At 43.2% G+C, this 20,411-nt stretch overlaps 1 protein-coding gene across 1 annotated transcript in view; it reads right to left on the bottom strand.

The window, feature by feature from the left end:
- The window catches only part of GABBR2 (gamma-aminobutyric acid type B receptor subunit 2), a 277,930-nt gene that overhangs the window by 164,749 nt on the left and 92,770 nt on the right, over positions 1 to 20,411 (bottom strand). Inside the window, exons 4-7 of the mRNA XM_083749682.1 lie at positions 16,537 to 16,638; positions 11,469 to 11,534; positions 9,949 to 10,149; positions 7,532 to 7,768 (exon numbers count right to left, since the gene is read on the bottom strand). Coding sequence (XP_083605808.1) covers positions 7,532 to 7,768; positions 9,949 to 10,149; positions 11,469 to 11,534; positions 16,537 to 16,638 — 606 coding nt within the window. The remainder of the gene's footprint in view (positions 1 to 7,531; positions 7,769 to 9,948; positions 10,150 to 11,468; positions 11,535 to 16,536; positions 16,639 to 20,411) is intronic.

Here is a 20,411-nt window from a genome sequence, read left to right as displayed (position 1 = left end):
CATATGCTGCCATCCATCCCTAGGCAGCTTCCCACCTATCCTGCCACTTCCTGTGACATTTGCAAGGAGGACCCCACCAGGGCGGCATTGCCAGTGTGGTGTAGTGGTTAAGAGCGGTAGTCTCGTAATCTGGGGAACCGGGTTCGCGTCTCTGCTCCTCCACATGCAGCTGCTGGGTGACCTTGGGCCAGTCACACTTCTCTGAAGTCTCTCAGCCCCACTCACCTCACAGAGTGTTTGTTGTGGGGGAGGAAGGGAAAGGAGATTGTTAGCCGCTTTGAGACTCCTTAGGGTAGTGATAAAGCGGGATATCAAATCCAAACTCTTCTTCTTCTTCTAATCTAGCCCTCGTTCTGAAAACATGTAAGAACTGGGGAAATTTGGGGTTAACTGGAATAATGGTCTAGCATTATTTACATAGTTGTAACCATATGTAAAAGGGACGCGGGTGGCACTGTGGGTTAAACCACTGAGCCTAGGACTTGCCGATCAGAAGGTCGGCGGTTCGAATCCCCGCAACGGGGTGAGCTCCCGTTGCTCAGTCCCTGCTCCTGCCAACCTAGCAGTTCAAAAGCATGTCAAAGTGCAAGTAGATAAAAAGGTACCGCTATGGCGAGAAGGTAAACGGCGTTTCTGTGCACTGCTCTGGTTCGCCAGAAGCAGCTTAGTCATGCTGGCCACATGACCCGGAACCTGTACACCGCCTCCCTCGGCCAATAAAGCGAGATGAGCACCGCAACCCCAGAGTCAGTCATGACTGGACCTAATGGTCAGGGGTCCCTTTACCTTTTAACCATATGTAAGCAGAAGTAAAATGCCCTGAAAACAATTATACTTCTGCTTAGCAGTGCTTTTCCCCCTAGCTCTAAGCAGTACTGCCACCTTTTTTTTGGGGGGGGGAGGCAGGAGGGCTCTTGGATCTTCTCAGAGCATCACACCTCCTTTCCAAAACTGGGATCTGTTGGACAGTATGACCCTGTAGTGAAAAAAAGAGATGCACAGGTACTGAGAGTACAGAAAGAGGCATGGTGTTTCAGCAAGTCATTTAATTATCATGCATCATGTAATAACTATATTGTTGTTGTTGTTGTTAAGTCGTTTAGTTGTGTCCGACTCTTCGTGACCCCATGGACCAGAGCACACCAGGCACTCCTGTCTTCCACTGCCTCCCGCAGTTTGGTCAAACTCATACTGGTAGCTTCGAGAACACTGTCCAACCATCTCGCCCTCTGTTGTCCCCTTCTCCTTGTGCCCTCCATCTTTCCCAACATCAGGGTCTTCTCCAGGGAGTCTTCTCTTCTCATGAGGTGGCCAAAGTACTGGAGCCTCAGCTTCAGGATCTGTCCTTCCAGTGAGCACTCAGGGCTGATTTCCTTAAGAATGGATCGGTTTGATCTTCTTGCAGTCCATGGGACTCTCAAGAGTCTCCTCCAGCACCATAATTCAAAAACATCAATTCTTCAGCGATCAGCCTTCTTGATGGTCCAGCTCTCACTTCCATACATCACTACTGGGAAAACCATAGCTTTAACTATACGGACCTTTGTTGGCAAGGTGATGTCTCTGCTTTGTAAGATGCTGTCTAGGTTTGTCACTGAATAACTATATAACTATATACCAAGATCTTAGTTCCATTAAAACATGTAATTGTTTTATATGTAATTGTTTTTCCTGGCCCCAAGGAAATTTTGCACGCAGGGCAACTGCCCAGAGTACCGGCATCCTTTTCCCACAAACAAACCACTGCCACTTAGTAAATGAGCATAGGATGGCTGTGTTATTGTGCATTTATACAAAGGTCACCTAGCCATATTGCACTCCTACAAAAGAAGCTGAAATTGCTGTAGTGTAGTGGCTAAAGCAGGCACCCCAAATTCAGCCCTCCAGATGTTTGGGACTACAACTCCCATCATCCCTAGCTAATAGGACCAGTGGTCAGGAATGATGGGAAGTGTAGTCCCAAAACAGCTGGAGGGCCAAGTCTGGGGGTGCCAGGAGGAGATGAGGTAGGAGATGAGTCTCCAAGTCCTGTCATAGCCACACCCTTATTAGATGGTTTTAGGAAAGACACTGTTGTCTCAGCCTCAACCAGCAATATAGAGATAAATAATAATGACCTGTCTTACAGGGTTGGCATAAGGATTCTATAGGTAATGTACACGACAAACTTGGAATGCTACACAATATGCTATATGCTAAAATATATAGATGTGAGTGCCTAATTCATGGGATAAGAATAATATGCAGCACTAGAAAACATCTACCAGATTATGAAGGCAGGGAAGTCAATGCTATGCACATCAACAAATAACCTAAGAGTAAAGGCCCAGTTTAGTATGCAAATATCCTAGCATCCAGCTTTCGGCAAAAACAAAAAAAAGTGCACACTCATTTAAATGAAACTTGCATGCCCACATTTTTCTGCAGCTGTTTCTTGGCAGTTAAGGCAGACCCATAATGTATGTACCAGACACCATTTATTATGACACTAGGAAGTGTTGGGAAACAAGAACTCTCAGGCTGTTTCATAAATTACACAGCAACAGACCCTGGTTTACTGCTGAATGTAAACTCAACAGGAGGTTGTAGCCAATCCCAGGGCTTTAATAATTGGACCAAGTTTGCAAATCACTTGTCACATTCACATTTTTAGGTATATACGTTAGGAATGTGGTATATCAACAGCCCTGTATCTTATCCAGCCACTTTAATGCCATATGTACCACAGATAAAACCTTCCACTGGCTTAAACATAGCCTAAGATTCTCAGAGGCTATGTTAATGTATTATAATGCAATCGGCGATTAGAATTCCTTTATGGTTGCGACAAAAAAATCTTTCCTACAGGCTACTAGCTTTCCATTCATTAACAAAAACACACATATAAGGCACACAGAATTTATAAAGCATTTCAGAATATACTAATAGCTCTTGTACCTCAGGCAGTTCTTGAGCATCCAAGTGCAGATAAATGTTTGGTTAGCAAATGACTTAGCTGCAAGGATTGCTGCTCTGCTGAGGGACAGATCATGAAATTACTCTAGGGTTAGAAAAGGTCTCATCATAAACAGACTGCAAAAAAAAAAAAAAAAAAATCTGCAAACTTGCCAGATGCTCTTATTTTAAATGATGTCCTTTATTTGAGCGCGCTGAAGAAGAATTAATCTGCTGCTTTGCACATGAGATTGCTAACAGTCTTTGCGGAAGGGAAGGAGCCATTTGGCTTCAGCAGAAATGCTTTGACATGATAGCGGTGATGGGCGTTTTAAATCACAAGCCTTTGCTCTGCAGCTGCCCCTGAATGCATTACTTTGCCGGCACTGGCCACTGGCTCCAGGTTTTATTTTTGGCCATTGACAACTTTGGCAGGAAGATGGTGTTGAGCCTCAGTCCGCTGACCTCAATGATACTGACCACTAGCCCAGATCATCAGCCTAGGACCCCTCACTCATCAGACTGAAGAGAAATAAACTTCCCATAGGCTTGTTGAAGAGGAATTAGCTCAGAATGGCAAAATACATTTTGAAGGCATGTTTTGGCACCTGGTCATCAGACTCTCAGAATCACTTTGTTGCCCCATGCCAAAACAGCCAACCCTGGTCTCCATGAGATTTGTATTGGCGCTTGCTAGATGCCACTCAGCGCCACAGTTTTAACTTGGTCTTAGTCTTATTATATTGGGGCTCTTCTGCACTGCTGTGATTAAGCAGTATACAAATTCATGAAATAAATAATGAATTGATACAAGGCTCTGGCCCCAGGCACAGGGATCCCTTGTGTAATTGAGCCGTGCTTCTCAGCACAGCACAGAAACTGGAGGGATGATCTCTGTCCCTTTTCCATTCCAAGCTAGAGAGGGAAATGTGATTCTTCTCATCACTCGTACCAAAGAGTATCAGCCCATGCACCCTGCCAGAGACGCCAGTTTCTCCAGATCATTGAGGTGGCCCAATGCAACATCATGTGATATCCTGACATTGCATGATATCCTGTTGTACATGCAGCCCTTAAGGGGACCCAGGGCCCTCAAAAAAACATTGTGGAGCCCCCAGAGTGCATCATTCCCCAGGAGCTGGTGCCTATGCATCCCACCAAAGCTGCTATTTACAAGAGGAGAGAGGCTGCTTTTAGTGCCAATGGCCACCTCCTCCATGCAGTAAACAACAGCTGGTGAGGATGCAATTTTAATTTGATCCATGGCATGGGGTGAGAGGATTAATTTGCCTTCCTGTGATCCTGATCTGGCTCCCCACTTGCTCCCTAAAAAAATAACACCCTGTATGTTAAATGTGACCACCCATTTGATAGAATGTGTGAGTAGCTCTCTATTGCACTTCATATTTGGTAGGGTCAACTTCCTCAAGAGTTTTCCCAGGTTTTGCAGTATCTGAGCTCTCTGTCTTCTGGAAGTGTTTCTCAGACTTGGGTTCCCTGCTGTTGTTGGACTAGAGCTCCCATCATCCCTAGGACCAGCGGTCAGAGATCAGTGGAGAAGAAATCCCGCAACAGCCAGAGACCTAAGTTTGAGAAAGACTGGTTTTGTGCCTTGCTACTGCATCCTGCTCCTGGCTGCCCTCTCCTCCTAAGTTAGTTCTTCCTAGATCTTTCCCAGCACAGCAGAGACCCTCTTATCCTAGTTGGAACAGGAGGGCGGGGAAGCATGGCGATTATTCTGAACTTCTTCTTATGAATTTCCTCAGGGATTTCAAGCATGTGCACATTTGTCCCAGAGCATGCCTGCTGTATGGCAATACTGATCCTTAAGCAAAGGCGTGGTCTATAGATGCCTTGTTGTTTTCTCTCAGAGAAAAAGCCAAGCCAGAAAAAAAAATTCCCCTGGGGAATTGTGTACATCAATGTGGCTATTTAAAAGGCTTCTTGCATGCTTTAAAACGGATGCACTTCCTGACCGACCTTTACAAGGAACCGAACTGGGAAGCCCATAAAATATTTACATCCCTTCTGCTTGTCAAGCTCATTAGCTATCGTAAAGGTTGCTCCCTATTTAATTTTTCTTTTGGTTGGCTTTCCAAAAGATCACCAAAGAGACCGATTTTTTTGCCCAATGCCTTTTTTTTCCTGTTTTGCAGTTGACACAAGTGTAGAAATGTAGAGAAATTCTACCATGAAGTCCAACAGCCTAGATTGATTAAGGAATATACCTAAGCACCTGTTAAAAGCTTGAAAGCAGATTTCCCACTTCCTTAATTGCTCAAGCTGGCAGTTATTGCAAAAGCAACTGTGGATAAGTAAAAACACCGAAAGTTTTGCCAGGGAAAATAATTCAGTGCTGCTGTGCTCTAATTTCAAGAGTGGCTAAGCCTGTCTGAGCATGCCCAGAGGCTTCTAACATACTGAGAAGTTCAGCACATCACAGGTCTCTGGGTATTTCCAGACATTAGATGGAAGTCACCTAGATCCAATCCATAAATATTTCTGCTGGTACCAAGGGTCCTAGCCCCAGTGAGATACGGTAGCACTTCTAAAGGCACAATTAACAACTTTTTCGAAAGGCATTTTAAGTGAAGGCTTTCATCCCAGCCTACATCTGCACTAGATTTGGAACTGTTCTTATATATGATATTCATATATATATAGGACTCATGTATGGTCTAAGCTTCTTGGGCTTGCCAATCGTAAGGTCGGCAGTTCGAATACGCGCAATGGGGTGAGCTCCTGTTGCTTTGTTCCCAGCTCCTGCCAACCTGGCAGTTTGAAGGCATACCAGCGCAAGTAGATAAACAGGTACCACTGTGGCGGCAAAGTAAATGGCGTTTCCATCCACCAGAAGCGGTTTAGTCATGCTGGCATGACCCATAAAAGCTGTCTGTGGACAAATGCCGGCTCCCTCGGCCTGAAAGCAGAGATGAGCAGTCGAATTTGACAGGACTTAACCGTCCAGGGGTCTTTTACCTTTTCCTATTTCATATATGTAATTGCCATAACTGCTTTTACTGTTAAATGGCTTCCGAGACAGTTTACAGGAAGTGGTTTATAAATAGAAATCGATAAATTGATAAATAAAAAACATACAAGCGATCCCTGTTCCAATGTAGTAATACAAAAAGAGCTCTTATGGATCAGACCAAAGGCTCATGTAGTCCAGCATTATACATTCACAGTGGCCAATCAGATGTTTATGGGAAGCTTCAAAGCAGGGCATGGGTGCAACAGTATTAGTGATCCCCAGCAACTGGTATTTGACCAGAGGTCATGTGTATCCATAATGAACAGCATCCACAGACAGCCTTATTCTCCATGAGTTTGTACAATCCCCTTTCAGAGCTGTCTAAGTTGGCAGCCATTGCTACAATTTGCATTTGTGAATTCCAGTCTAACTATGAGCTGCACAAAAATCCTTATGATATGAACTGCAGCAGTTGCGTTGCATATCACCTCTTTCCAGCTGGTGGCCACCAAGAAGGGGGCAGAGATCCATAGCACATGGTATATGGGTCTGCATATTATGGCTGGGATGAGGGTCATCTCCGCACAAGGAGACCACATTCAACTGCTCCCCCGTCATTAATTTACATAGATTATTATTCAGCATGTGTTTATTCTGCCTTCTAAATGAAAGATGATCTCTGAGGGGCCTTACAAATTTAATGTTCCAGCATATATTAAAACGATGAATGAAACAAACCCCACAGCCAAACCATAAAGACAGAAGTAGGAACTAGCAATGGCATTCCCTCATAGACGGTCCCAGAGACTGTCTTCAAAAGCACCAAGGTGCTGAAATGCTAACAGACAGTGTGTGGACTGAAGTTCCCCTCAGAAGAGATATGATGTCTAAGCAATAAGGAAGAAGAAAACCACTGATGTCTTCTTCCTCTCAGGTGGTGAGAGCAACTAGGAGACAACCAAGTCCAGTTTTCACCTGTTGGTGTACTCCCAGGAGACTCCCTGACGAACGTTGATTACATTTTGTTTATTTTTTTTTTAATGTGCATTTATATAAACTTAGATGTACACCTCAAATATATAGTGCAGAATGGCTCCAAGGATCAATAACCAGGTTAGTCTAATACATGCTTACTGCCAATTAGTTTGGAAAAAGAAATCACCTGAGTTGCAGCTGGAGAAAACGACTCCCTAATTCTATATGCACCTTTTCAAACTGCAGTAAGACTAATCACAACCCTCTAGCTCTGATCACAGACTCACAGAATTGTAGAGTTGGAAAGGACCATAGGTGTCATCTAGTCCAAGCCCCAGCAATGGAGGAGTCTTCTGCCCAATGTGGGGTTAAAACCCACTACCCATCTATTCCCTAACTTTTTAGAAAAGCCTAGGAGAAAACCCATACCCAGTTCCTCCCTAATACCCTGATTATCTTGACTGGGGGCAGATTTTCCCTGAATAAACACCCACAAAGCAACAAAACTTTGATTCAGCACTCAAAATATTCTTTTCTGAAGTACTTTTCACAACAGACGTTTCTATTTCTAATAACCGGCAGCTGAAATAGCTCCCAGGAAAGAGACCGCTACCAGACTTCAGTTTAAAATAATGAAGGCAGGCTTACCGTTACACCAAAGAAGCTGGTCTGATTCATTGCATCTAGGAAAATTTTTCCAAGTTCTTTGTTGGTGTAGTTAAAGTCCTCAATTTTTTGGTTTCTGTTGGTGGCATTGAGAATCTTCATTGCTTGCTGAAGTGTTTTGGCAATTACCCAAATTCCATCATAAGCAAAGCCATGGAACTTACTTGGCTCAACATTCCCTCGCCTTTGATCATACTCCTCTTCATACTGCTGTGGTGTCTGTGTAAAAGAATACAAGGCCAGTTCACTGATCAGCATGTTAAAGTCTGTGCCCAAAATGTTAAAAGCCATGGAAGCCCTTAAGAGACCTGTGGAGCTCAAGAAATAATGAGAAGCATTTCAGGGCAGAAACATACAATTTGGTTAAGAGCGGTAGTCTCGTAATCTGGGGAACCGGGTTCGCGTCTCCGCTCCTCCACATGCAACTGCTGGGTGACCTTGGGCTAGTCATACTTCTCTGAAGTCTCTCAGTCCCACTCACCTCACAGAGTGTTTGTTGTGGGGGAGGAAGGGAAAGGAGATTGTTAGCCGCTTTGAGACTCCTTAGGGTAGTGAAAGGCGGGATATCAAATCCAAACTCTTCTTCTTCATTCATCATGTAATATTGTGCCATCATGGCAACTAGTGACTCAGGTCACAGACCCACAATATGTTTAAAGCATATTTAAAGCATGTGGTTTCCTGAAAACAATTCTGGGAACGGTAGTTTGTCCCTCACAGGGATAAAATACCCAGCACTCTTAACAAACTAGTTCCCAGGATTCTTTCAAAGAAACAATGTGCTTTGAATTTATGGTGTGGATGTAGACTTGCATTAAAAATGACTTGCCTAGACCTACCAAACTAAATTACTTGCACCTGGGTCCACTGAAATCAATAGGACAAGTTAGTAATGAAGGAAGTTCAAACTAAGTCTGGTTCCAAGCAATTATTCTTAAATCAGTTTTCTCCAAAATAATGATAGCAAAGGCACACTTTTTTCAGAATTAAAATGGGGCACATGCTTTATTTTGGCACCCAAAACATACTTTCAGAATGTAAATGGATAACCGAGGGAACAACCTCATGCTTCTCAGTGGGCTACTGTGGTGGGGGTAGTTCTTGATTTGAAGGAGATAAACCCATGGCAGTAACTCATGCAGCTCAATGGACACTCCTCCTCCAGGCAATTTTGCTCAATGGACACCCCTCCTCCAGGCAATTTTGCAGGGGCTCTCCACCAGGAGTGATCACGCCAACTCCAGAAATGGCACAACACCGCAAGTTCTAAACTGGTTACATTAAGTGTAAAATAAGCAAGATCTTCCTCATGTTGTTTGGGGCACTGTTGCCATGGTGAAATTCATTTGCTAAACAGAGCTCAAAATAATTGTTTGTGTTTACTAACAGAAAACGATTTAATAATATCCATGCACCATTGAGGTGCATATGTACATGCTTTTATAAACAAGAGTCAACGTGATTTTTTTTTCTCTCTCTCCCTCTCTTCAGGGTGAACCAAGACTGCTTTTGCAGCGCCTCTAATAGAAGGTTTTCCAAAAATTACACCTGTTGATTTGAGTTGCCTTGCCTTGCCCCTCCCCTCTGCCCATCTGAAGTGCAAAGGCTGTATTCCTGAGTCTTTTCTAATTCCTGGGTCCAACAAGGTTCCAATTGCTGGAGTGGCCAGGCCAGCCACTACTTAGGTAACATCCTAAGTATGGGTTGTTAAGGTAACAAAGGGGGAGAGAGTTGAGGTGTGTGAGGAGTTAGAAGCTAGAAGCAGGCAGAAGCCAGAGAGAGACAGAGCCATGCCTGATTTCTGGTGGAATCCAAAGCTGTGGCTATGAGAGAAGCAAGACCCTTTGGAGTGTTAATGCTGTGAGCCTCCCCACCCACTGTAGGCTCAGGCTGCATATATGTGTAAATAAACGATATATCCTACAGACACCAGAGTCTCAGCTGTCCCTCATTCCAAGGAAACCGAACTCTGGGTAAGTGCCTGGAACTCCTGGCCTCTCTGAGACTGGGGTGGTGTACAACAGTATTTTAAAGTGACGCATAATGCTAGAGGGGTTTTTGTGCTGACTATCTTTAATATTTGACAGGGGTTTTTTTCCCTCCCAAAAAGCACCCTGAAGCACTTTGGACATCGCTGCTTCAGTCTGAAGCACCTCATGGAGATCCTGCTTCCGCTCTGACAAGCCCTGAATCTGGCCAAAGCAGCCCTGCTGTGGTTCTTGATCCAAGACTCGTCAGAACCTTTTGCAAAATCCCATTAGAGGAACCATGCTCTACCCTTAAGCCCTGTTTTTGTGCTGCCACCTCAAGGTTTAAGACTGGGCTGTAAACCTACTATAACAGAAGTTTTTTTGCATACCTTTATATGTTCCAAATGGTAAAAAGGAAATCAAACTCACCCTTCCTGAAATGGTTTTGATCGGTTTTGAACTGAGAGGTTCAAAATCCACCCCAATGTACCCTTCCATGGCGCCAAGAAGGTTCATGGTGAGACAGTGAGATGAGTTAAGCTTTGGAATAGCTTTTTCCCACCAGTGGCTCTGATACCACCCAGGAATGATCCACTGATATTTAGGGCCAAACATCTTTTCATTAAATGCCTACAGTGGAAACATAAAAGAGGGGAGAAAGAGTTACAACATATATAAACACCTTGTAGAGGTTTAAATAATCTCAGCTATGATAGCCGCTCCTTAAAAATAAACACCGTTCTTGGGAGGGGAAACGAACCTAAAGGAACACACACATTTTAACAAGGGAGACCCTAAATATAATATATAAAAAATATAATATATACTTATACGTAACTTAGAATCTGTACTGGATACACAAGAAGATGCCATCAACTGAGGACTGCTATAATACAAACAACTTCATAATTAACATGCCTAATGCAGAAGCATTAAGAGCTTCTATATATAGGCTTGATGGCCAAAAAGTAAACAAGAAGGAATGGGGCTCCAAAGTGAGAAAAAGAGCAAGACTGGCAGTCTGGTCCTTCTCAGTCACTCAAGCTGAGCCATATGGATAAAGATGGTTGTTATCTGGGATCTGGAATACTCTCCCCTCCCACAGCATGTGATAGGGATTGTCTGGATGGCAAGAAATGTTGGGAGGTACCATCTGGAGAACCACCTGGGGAAGCCTCAGAATAGGGAGGCTCAGAGCTCGGGGAGTGGTGGTGGTGGGACCCTGAGGACAGGTCCAAGGGTGAAGTGGGGTGGGAGGATGGTTGGATGCTGAAGAAGCTACAGGCTTTAGCAAACAAGAAGAGCCAGGTGCAGAAAGCAGTGCAGATGAAGCAGATGAAGCAGAGGAGGAAGCAGCAGAGTCTGCAGAAGCAGCCCAGGAGCTTGCCATCCCTGCTGTACTAAGCTCCCCTCCCCTCCAAGGACACAGAGGGCTATGCCTGCAGCAGAACAAAGAACACAGTTCCCCCCACCATTGTAGTTTAAGGCTGCTTGGGAAACTTCTGGCTGAGGAGGAGTCTCAGGGGGGAGAAAAGCGCAGAGGCCTTCAGTCCTGGCAACTGCTTAATGGGAGCAAGTCCGGCTGGGAAGAATTGCCAAGCTGTATGCCATTTACCTAAATAAAGAATTAAATACACTGAGTCTTGTATGCTGAGCTGCATCTGAGCCAGCACTGACACCATGCCACCCTCTCTCTTGGCATGTGTAGTTGCATAGCTTCCTGCAAAATGGCCTGTCCATTTATTTCTAACTAAGGCCCTCTCAAAGTCTTCTGCCTTGTCCAAAAGCCAACATGCCCTTTCGTCCATCAGCTGGGAAAATTTATTGCTTTCCCTTCAATTGTCAAGGTGGCATACATAGAGTTCCCAAGTTATCTCCCATCAAGGCATTGGCCAAACCCAAGTCTGCAGAGATCCCCTCTTTTTCTCCCTCTCTTTTTCTTTACTTACACAGCAGAATACTTTTGCCGCCATTTCCTCATTGAACTGGCCAAGGATAATTCGGACATCATTTCCCTGCAGAATACAATAAAAAGTGACGTATTAGTGAAATCACCACCTTCTCCTCCTCTCACAGATCACAGGTGTGAGTTAATTAGTAATTATTTAATAATAATTAGTAATTGTTTTTTATTGCCACCAGCTCATATACCATTAACAATACATAAGGCACCGTAAAAAGCCTGAAATGACTAGCTCATCAAGAAAGTTTAAACAGCCACGTAGGCCTGCTCACATAAAATGGCTTTCAAAAGACACCTGAAAATAAAAAAGTGAGGATAACTGCCGAATCTTTGCTGGAAGAGTATTTCACAACACAGGACTCACAACACTAAAAGCCTGACTTCTGGCAAAAGCCAATCAGGGTACTGTAAAATGGGGGGCAACCAACAGTGCTCTTTCAGATGAGTCCATTAATTAAGCTGAGGTCCAAAGGCTTAGGTGGTCCATACAGCATCCTTTATAATGCCTTTTATTACTGAAATGCTCTTTGTTTATAGAAAAAAATTAATTGGTGCTTCATATTTTACACCAACAAGCACCTCCCAGGTAGTCTAGGATTCAGATATCACCAGAAGTAGCACCATGTGTTGAGGCAGAACCACAACCAACCAGCACCAGATTCGCTGCTGCTTAACCTGGACGGGGGTTGGGAAGCAATGAGTTTGGGGCTGTATGGCTGCACCAGTATGGAGCAACCAGATTCAGCCCACCAGTGCAACAATGTGGACTATATATGTATGCTTTTCACTCACAACAAAGGCACATTAGTCCTAGGTGTAAATATTTTTAATCTCCCACCAAATCACAATCCAGTTGGGATTCTAACCCAGTCAAGTCACAAGACTTAACAGGCGTCAGACCCTTGGAAGGATTTCAAAACCTTCAAAAGATATTTCAGAGGCACCAAGGCAATTCATGGGAACAGGGCTTTAGGATTAGCTTTCTTGCTATCCCCACAGGGAATCAAATGCTTATCACAATTTTACTGATAAATCCTTTGTTTGTTTGTTTGTTTGTTTGTTTGTTTGTTTGTTTGTTTGTTTGTTAAAACTATTAATAATCTGTCCTTCATTGGGAGATGCTAGGCAGCAGATACACACAAACCAAACCCAAAACTAAACAGTAAAATAAAAATACTGTAAAAATAAATAAATACAGAATTCAGTTACAACTAAAAACCAGCAGCAGAAACAAAACTTCAGCTACCCAATGCACATCCCCTCTCGTGGAAAGCCTAAGCGAAGAGGCATGACTTCACCTGCCAAGGAAAATGGCACCAATGTCATGGTAAGAAACACCTCAGAGGGGAGGAGATAGTGAAACTCAATAGGCCGAATCCTGAGCAGTGTCTGGTATAGCCAAGTTCACTCTTAAAAGATGATACAGAAAGGGCAAAATGAAAATATTTTGAAATGTCAAGACATTGCTGAGTGTGAAAGTATCTTTGCACTGCTTTTGGGGGTGTTTTTTTTAGAGATAAATTGTTGCTCATGTGGATAGTGTGCTAAGCAGCCATCCTGTATTTTACTAAACTTTTAAAAAAAATTATCAAAATGTTTCAAAAATGTCTGCAGGCACAAGGGAGTGGAAAACACAGATACAGTGCAGGGGCTGCCATTGACGGTCCCTTAAAAATGATCACTTCTGTATTTTCATCAGTGCTGCCTGTCCTTCTTGGGGATGAGTCTGGTTTTTCTAGGAGATAGCTTGGGAAATACCCTGAATAATGAATTTCAGCAGAGACTAAGGCAAGAGACCATAAATTAAAGTGCAAAGGGTAACGACAGTGAAATTTGCTGCCAAGGAGTATGGCGGAGTCTCCTTCTTTGGAGGTCTTTAAGCAGAGGCTTGACAACCATATGTCAGGAGTGCTCTGATAGTGTTTCCTGCTTGGCAGGGGGTTGGACTCGATGGCCCTTGTGGTCTCTTTCAACTCTATGATTCTATGATTCTATGACAGCTCAATAACAATGTCTCAAAATCTCTAGAAAGCTTCAAACAATGGTTTTGTTTTGCTTTCTTTGTAATAGTACTGCCATCAGCATCTTTTTGCTGCCCATGGCAGCTTTTGTGTGCCAGCACCCACGACACTTTTATCAAGATTTGAGTACCAGTACCTCAATTTTTACTAAAGAAAGTCCTGGCATACACACACAAAAAGGTGGCAGTCTTTGGTTTCCATTGTTAAATTTCTCCATCCATTACCTGTGCAAATTAAGTTCAGGGCGCTTGATTAGAAAGTAGAAATAATTAAAAATAAAAATATTAAAAATATTAAAATTAAAAATATTAAAAATAAAACAAAAACAAAAATCAAGATATCAAGGACTGAATTTTGGACACTAGAATGAACTACTTAAAAAAAAAACCACTCCGTATGGTCACTGAAAAACATGCATTTCATCAGATTTTTGAGAAGCACACACTGCACCTAATGCATTAATGTCTGGTTTTGCTGAGGAGACCAGAATATAAAAAGATAGAAAGATGGGCATTAAGAATTTAGATGTGTATGCCCTACTTTTTATCTGCAGCAATTCACACAGAAGGTATGAAGTGTCAATCAACTGGAATAGCATCTGCTTCCTAGCAGGGAACCTTTATCTCCTACTACTTTTGGTCAGTCCTGAAGGGCTAATGTAATAAACATGAAAATTATAATCTACTGTTCAGCATCTAGGCAGCATACATCATAAAGAGAGATAATGGCAGAGATGCGGGCAAGACCAACAGCAGAGCGAAAATCTCACGCACAGAAGGCTGCATTCAACTAAAGCAAATAACATAAGTTCATTTATTTCCAGTGGCTTTACTCTGATTATTAGTTAGTTGGATACTAGAGGGGGGGGGGGGAAAACATTAGTAAAGTTAACAAATCACACAAGTGCAATCACCCATGTTTCGTTTTCTCGTGCAAAGTGGGATTTTACTGTTGCTTCTTGTGGAAAGGGGGAAATAGTTTGCACACTGGTACGTGGGTCAAAGTCCATATGCATTCACCTCTAGGCTCATCTTGCCCCACATGTGCACACATTCATCACAGCATGTATATGTTGGATACTGTCAGGACTGCCGCTAGGTCCCAGCTCACAGAGGACCAACGCCCAGTGGATATTATATACAAAAGTCTTTATTGAAGTTTAGTTTCCATTTCCAAGCTCTGGGCGCGCAGGCCCACGTCTTAACGCTAGACTGGCTAAGTCCCCTCTGACTCACTGCTCCACCCACACCAGTTTAAGATTCTAGCCCGGCTCCACCTCTTGCGCTGCTCTTTCCTGCGTTGGGTCCTTCTGCACTCTGGGGTTCCCTCCTTCCTGGACTCCTCTGACGCGGAGCCTCCTGAGTCTTGCCCCTCCCTCCGGCGGGCTTTAGGACCTGGCTCCCTTCCCGGGCTCCCCGCTGTGCCGCGCTCCTGTACATTTGAACTTGGCGCGCGCGCCCAGCCGGTGACTTTCCTTCTGACCGTTTCCCCGCTTCCTGATGTGGATGTTGCCAAACCTGACTCCTCTCCTCCCTCTGGTGGTGAGGACACTGGTCCCGACTCCTGGGACTCCCCCTCCCCACTGCGCTCTGGTGGAGACGCTGGCCCTGATCTCCAGCTGCTGCTCAGGGACTCCCCGCTGGCCCCTCCCTCTTGAGGTTTCTCCCTTGGAATCTCCCTTGCTCTGGCCACCGGCGCTCCCTTCTGTGAGTCCTCCGATTCGCTAGAGAGGCTTGTGGAATAACTCTGGCCACTGTCACTGCCTGCGCCCCCCTCGTACTCCTCCTCCTCACTCTCCATTTGCTCCCCCTCCTGTGTCTCTCCTTCTGAACCCTTGACAGATACATATTGTCACACACAGAGAATCATAGAATTGTAGAGTTGGAAGGGAGCACAAGTCAAGCCCCCTGCAATGCAGGAATCTTTTGCCCAACGTGGGGTTTGAACCCACAAGCCTGAAACTAAAAGTCTCATGCTTTACCGACTAAGCCACTTACCGTATTTTCCACTCTATAAGACGCACCCGACCATAGTTTTAGAGGAGGAGAACAAGAAAAAAAATATTCTCTCCCTCTCTGCGCAGCGCCCCTTCAGCGAAGCGGCAGGAGAAGCGGAGCCCCTTCCATTTCTCCTCCCACTTCACAGAAGGGGCGCTGCACAGAGAGGGAAAGCTGCGCAGCGCCTCTCCAGCGAAGCGAAGCCAGGAGAGCAAGAGGGATCGGTGCGCACCGATCCCTCTTGCTCTCCTGGCTTCAGGGATAGCCGCCCGAAGCATCCGGAGCGCAGCAGGAGTGCTCCCACTGTGCTCCGGAGGCTTCACGTTGCTTTCACTGAAGCCATGGAGCCTGCATTCGCTCCATAAGACACACACACATTTCCCCTTACTTTTTAGGAGGAGGGAAGTGCGTCTTATAGAGCAAAAAACACGGTACTTTATAAGGTAGAACCAGCTCATATTTCTGGCACATGTGTTTATATGTTAAGCCAGTGCTATAAAGCAAGGACCAATGAGTTTCCCACTTTCGCCAAAAATGTGAAATTTATCAATGAACTCATAGATATTCCCCTCCCTTAGATAGCAGCAGGAGCCCTATGCCTAAATGGCACTCTATATTACAAATGACTAACTTAGTTCTGTTAATTTTAGCAGGTCTTCTTTGTGTAAGACCAGCATTAGATACATCCCTATTTTTTTCCTATTTGGTACTCAGTTGGTAACTTAGATGTACACTTTTCAAAAGAATGAACCTAAGGGTGAGAGACTGCAGCATTCACACCTTTTCTACTTTGCTCCATCTGACTCTGCTAGTGCATTTTAAAATGAGCCACAACTGCTTTTAAAGCATCCAATATTATATTACCTCCAATATTAATTCCTGCACCATTACAACAAAGCATCCTATACAATACGATTTACTTCTTTATAACAAACAGCACTGCATGGATAATTTATCAGCAAAATGCCAATTCTATTGCCAATGATTATTTCATTTTCTACTGCCCAGTTTGCTTCTTAATAATAGCTGCACCCACCTTGAGTTTTTTGACACTTGTGCAGGGATCATTAGAGAAACTCTCTGTGTCTGAGATTTCAATATCTTCCCCATACAGGACACCAGTCAGATCATTCCGTACCTGTTGCAGGTTGGGGAAAAAAAGCAAAAATGAATTCATTGGTACCCACCACTGAAAACGCCACTGTCTCGCAATACCATAGCATGATTCAAACAGATGCCAAGTTAGTCACCCTTCCGTACAGGTGTTATATTAAATCATATGGAGTGTGGGAGTGGGGATTTCCTGACAAGCATTCCAGGTTTGAGACTGTAATATCTGCTACACTGAAAATAACATGCTATGCTGTTACAGAAAAGCCAGTCCATACAGGAAAGCAGCTCCTCTTCAATCTGCAAGACCCTGATTGATGCCTAAAACCTAAACACAATTCTTGAACCCCTGAAATGCAACATGAAACTGGATCTTACAGTGTGAATATTCTTTCTAAAGTTTCCTCACATTTTCTAATACATCCAAACGGATGCCAATACTTCCTTTTCTGTTGGATGCATGTATAGCACCATGAGCAATCTTCTCACTAAATACACAGATGCATTCTTTCTAAATTAACAACAATAATAGAATAAACTGGAAGTCAAAGAAAATATAAACTACTTGTAATGGTGTAGTTCAAGTATTGCTACTCAAAACTGTGAATTTATTAATTTGTTAATTTGTTAATTTAATAAAAGCACAGAAAGACAACAGAAGAAACAAAATAATTTGTATTGTTCAGAAATTTCTTTATACAAACTCACACAAACCATGTTTATATAAATGTAGGTAGTATCCCTTCTCTTAAACGTAAAAGCAGAAAGAAATGCACTTTGCTCCCCAGTAGCTGACATTCGATTGAAAGTGATATTGACATGTGAACCCTGACCATCTCAGGAAAAGATTTTGAATGTCCAAAAACCTCAGATGTAAGCCGGTGAATGTTAATAATAATAATATCAGTATTCACTTGGATGTCTGGAAAACGGTGAAATATACAGCTGTTTGGGGCCATTCACAAAATTTCTCAGGGATTATTAGCACCCAAACATCAGTATTGAATTTCTAAAATCCACTTTCTCCAGGGTCCCAATTCCATGACATGGTTCCCAATCTAACAACAGTGAATAAAACCTCAATTTTCCTGTCAACATGCAAGAAGAGCAATCAGGAGCTTTGACAATCAACAGCAGAATAACCAACCCTCCCTTTCAAATAACTTACTGGCATATTCACCTGAGATTTATACCATATTGTATCTCAAAAGTTCCCACATAAACAAAACCATCTTATAGTCCAAGGTATGGCAATGCCACACTTTTATTACTAGGGAAGCAGCAGCAGGAAAAAGCTAATTAATTTGTTGGAATGCGCAGCAATGCAAAAGAAGTATTTCCATCATTTCTTCAATAAAGGATCAAAGACTCAGCTTTGGAACAAAAGAAAAATAAAGTCCACAGTCAACCAGCTAGACAGTAAAGATGTTATGTGTTCTGAAAACAATGACAAGAAAATTGGAGACAGAAGCATTTGCAAAACGCAGAAAGAGCAAAGAGCAGCTGCTAGAGCTTTGACAAACTGGACAGAATCAAAATAATATTTTGAAGAAAAGGGACAGGACAAGACTAGAAGTGAGAGGCCATAAACGCAAGTATCAATTCTAATATTTTTTTCATTCTAAAAACATTCTAGGGTAGAGGGCCCTGGCATACCAGCCTCCGCTGCAATGTCAAGTGCTTCTTGGAAAACAAGCAAATGTCTGCTTAGCTAACATGCCCACAATAGTACAATCTGTGCACAGCTCTGTTCCAGTATTTCCACTGTTGCAGAATCAGTTCTATTCATCACTACTTAAATCTGGTCTCCAACTCATACTGGGTCCAAAAAGCTACAAAATGACATTAGCATACAATGGCAAATTCATGATAGGCCCTCTCGCCACTGCCACCCCCACAAAACTGACAGGGAGCTTTCTGACACCACTCTCTAAGCGACTACCAGAAAGTCAGCCTCAAAACACACCCTTGTCCATTGTGAGGATTTTGAGCTATGGAACAATCTGCTCCCCCAGTCATGCTAGTTCATGCAACCACAACTTCTGAATGCGTATTTTTCAGGTAACTGGTGCTCAGAATCAATGTGTGACCCATCAAAGCACTGTAACACCTGGGAAATAAGGATGCCTGGAAGTTGTTTTCATGATCCTCACAGTATTGTTGGGTTCGCGCTTGGGTTGGAAGGCTCTGATGCTGGAGGAGGAGGAAGAAACAGAAGGGAGATGGTGGGAACCTAAGTTGGAGCTGGGTCACCTCCCTTTTCAACCCCCAAATTCAGCTGCTTTGGAAGGAGGAGGTGGGTTGTCGCCTCTCCCCTCTGTCCTTTCTGTGGAGCAGAGACCTCAGTGGAGGCTGGGAAGAGCTTTGATCAGTTGAGGAGAGAAGATGAACAGAAGATGGCCATGACTAAACAAGACCCAAAACAGGAGGGTGCAGTCTTGTCCCCTACAAGTAGGCGCTGCCTTCACATTCCCAAAAGGCAAGAGAGTATATCACAAGTGAACATGCCCTGTCTTTAAAAGCTGGTGGAAGGGGTGGTGAAACTTCTTGGGACATCTTCATTGCTTCCATCTGTTTCTGAACTTCTTACTCTTCTCCAGAACCCCTGTATCATGACTCCTCCTGACCTGTTACTTGCCTGATTAAGAACGTTTCTGACTTACAAGGAAGAGCCTCTGTCTGTGTGCTTTGGGTGGGAGATAGGACATCCTGCCATAGCTGGAGAAGTGTCCCTTATTGTGAGAGATGAAAATAGCAGCTTCTCCTCCAACACCACATAGTTCTAAAGGCTTACGTGCTCTTTGCAAACGAAAGCTCCAGATAGTCACCACAAAGAGGGTTCAGGTTTTGCTAACTTCAGGATAGTCATTAACCACCTTATCTCTTACGTGGTTTCTCAATTAAAATTATTTATCAGTTATTATTAATTCAGTTTTGTGTGCCATATATATATATACATACGCACGCCAGCATAGCAGGACCATCATTTCTGCACCTAGTAAGCTTGCCAAAGGGGCATGGCTCTAATAGAAGTTACATATGTATAATGAATGGTGATAAAATGGCTCACTTGTTGATAACTTGCTAGTAATTAGCCTACATTAGCAACACTAATGATTCCATATGAAAGCTAAAGCATTTCTCCAACAGCTAATGTTTATACTGCTAGTTCTAAGCTAAAATCCACAATTCCAATAACATTTCTTGTTTCATCATATTATCAGTGACTCCCCAGTGAACCAAAGCTGCATGTAAGTACTGCTAGATAAATCCTTTGTTGCTGGAGTATATATATATATATATGTATGTATGAATGGGGGGGGAGGGCATAATCCCACCAGATGTTGATCGTCAGAGATTCATAATGAATGAGAACTGGACAGAGCAGATGGCTCATACAATCATAAATTTGCTGAGGTTTTCTCCATTAATGATTCCTATGCAAAGTTCTTTTCTTTAAAAAAGAAAGAAAGAAAGAAATGTTTTCTGCCAGATTCCTCAATTTTATTGAAGAAATAAATCTAAAACAATGACTCTTTAAAAATGTATACACATCTGAGAGGAAGGGATTATAGTTTCTGGGATTAATAAAGAAGTATGTCAGTAGGAAGGGTGCTTTGAATCTAAAATTGTAAGCAAGCGAATTTGTATTTTTGGGCACATGACTTTCTATAATTACAGTGCATGATAAAGGCCTAGAACTATAAGCACTGTCTATTGTCTATACGTAAAGAGCTAAGATATAAAAATAGAAATGCTGGATCAGATTTTTTACTTTATTACAAAAAGAGAGGCACTGAC

The sequence above is a fragment of the Podarcis gaigeae genome, assembly GCF_964106915.1.
Source record: "Podarcis gaigeae genome assembly, chromosome: 7".
Classification (NCBI taxonomy): domain Eukaryota; kingdom Metazoa; phylum Chordata; class Lepidosauria; order Squamata; family Lacertidae; genus Podarcis; species Podarcis gaigeae.
Note: the sequence above shows the minus strand (reverse complement) of the source record. Positions and strands in the feature narration are given on the sequence as shown.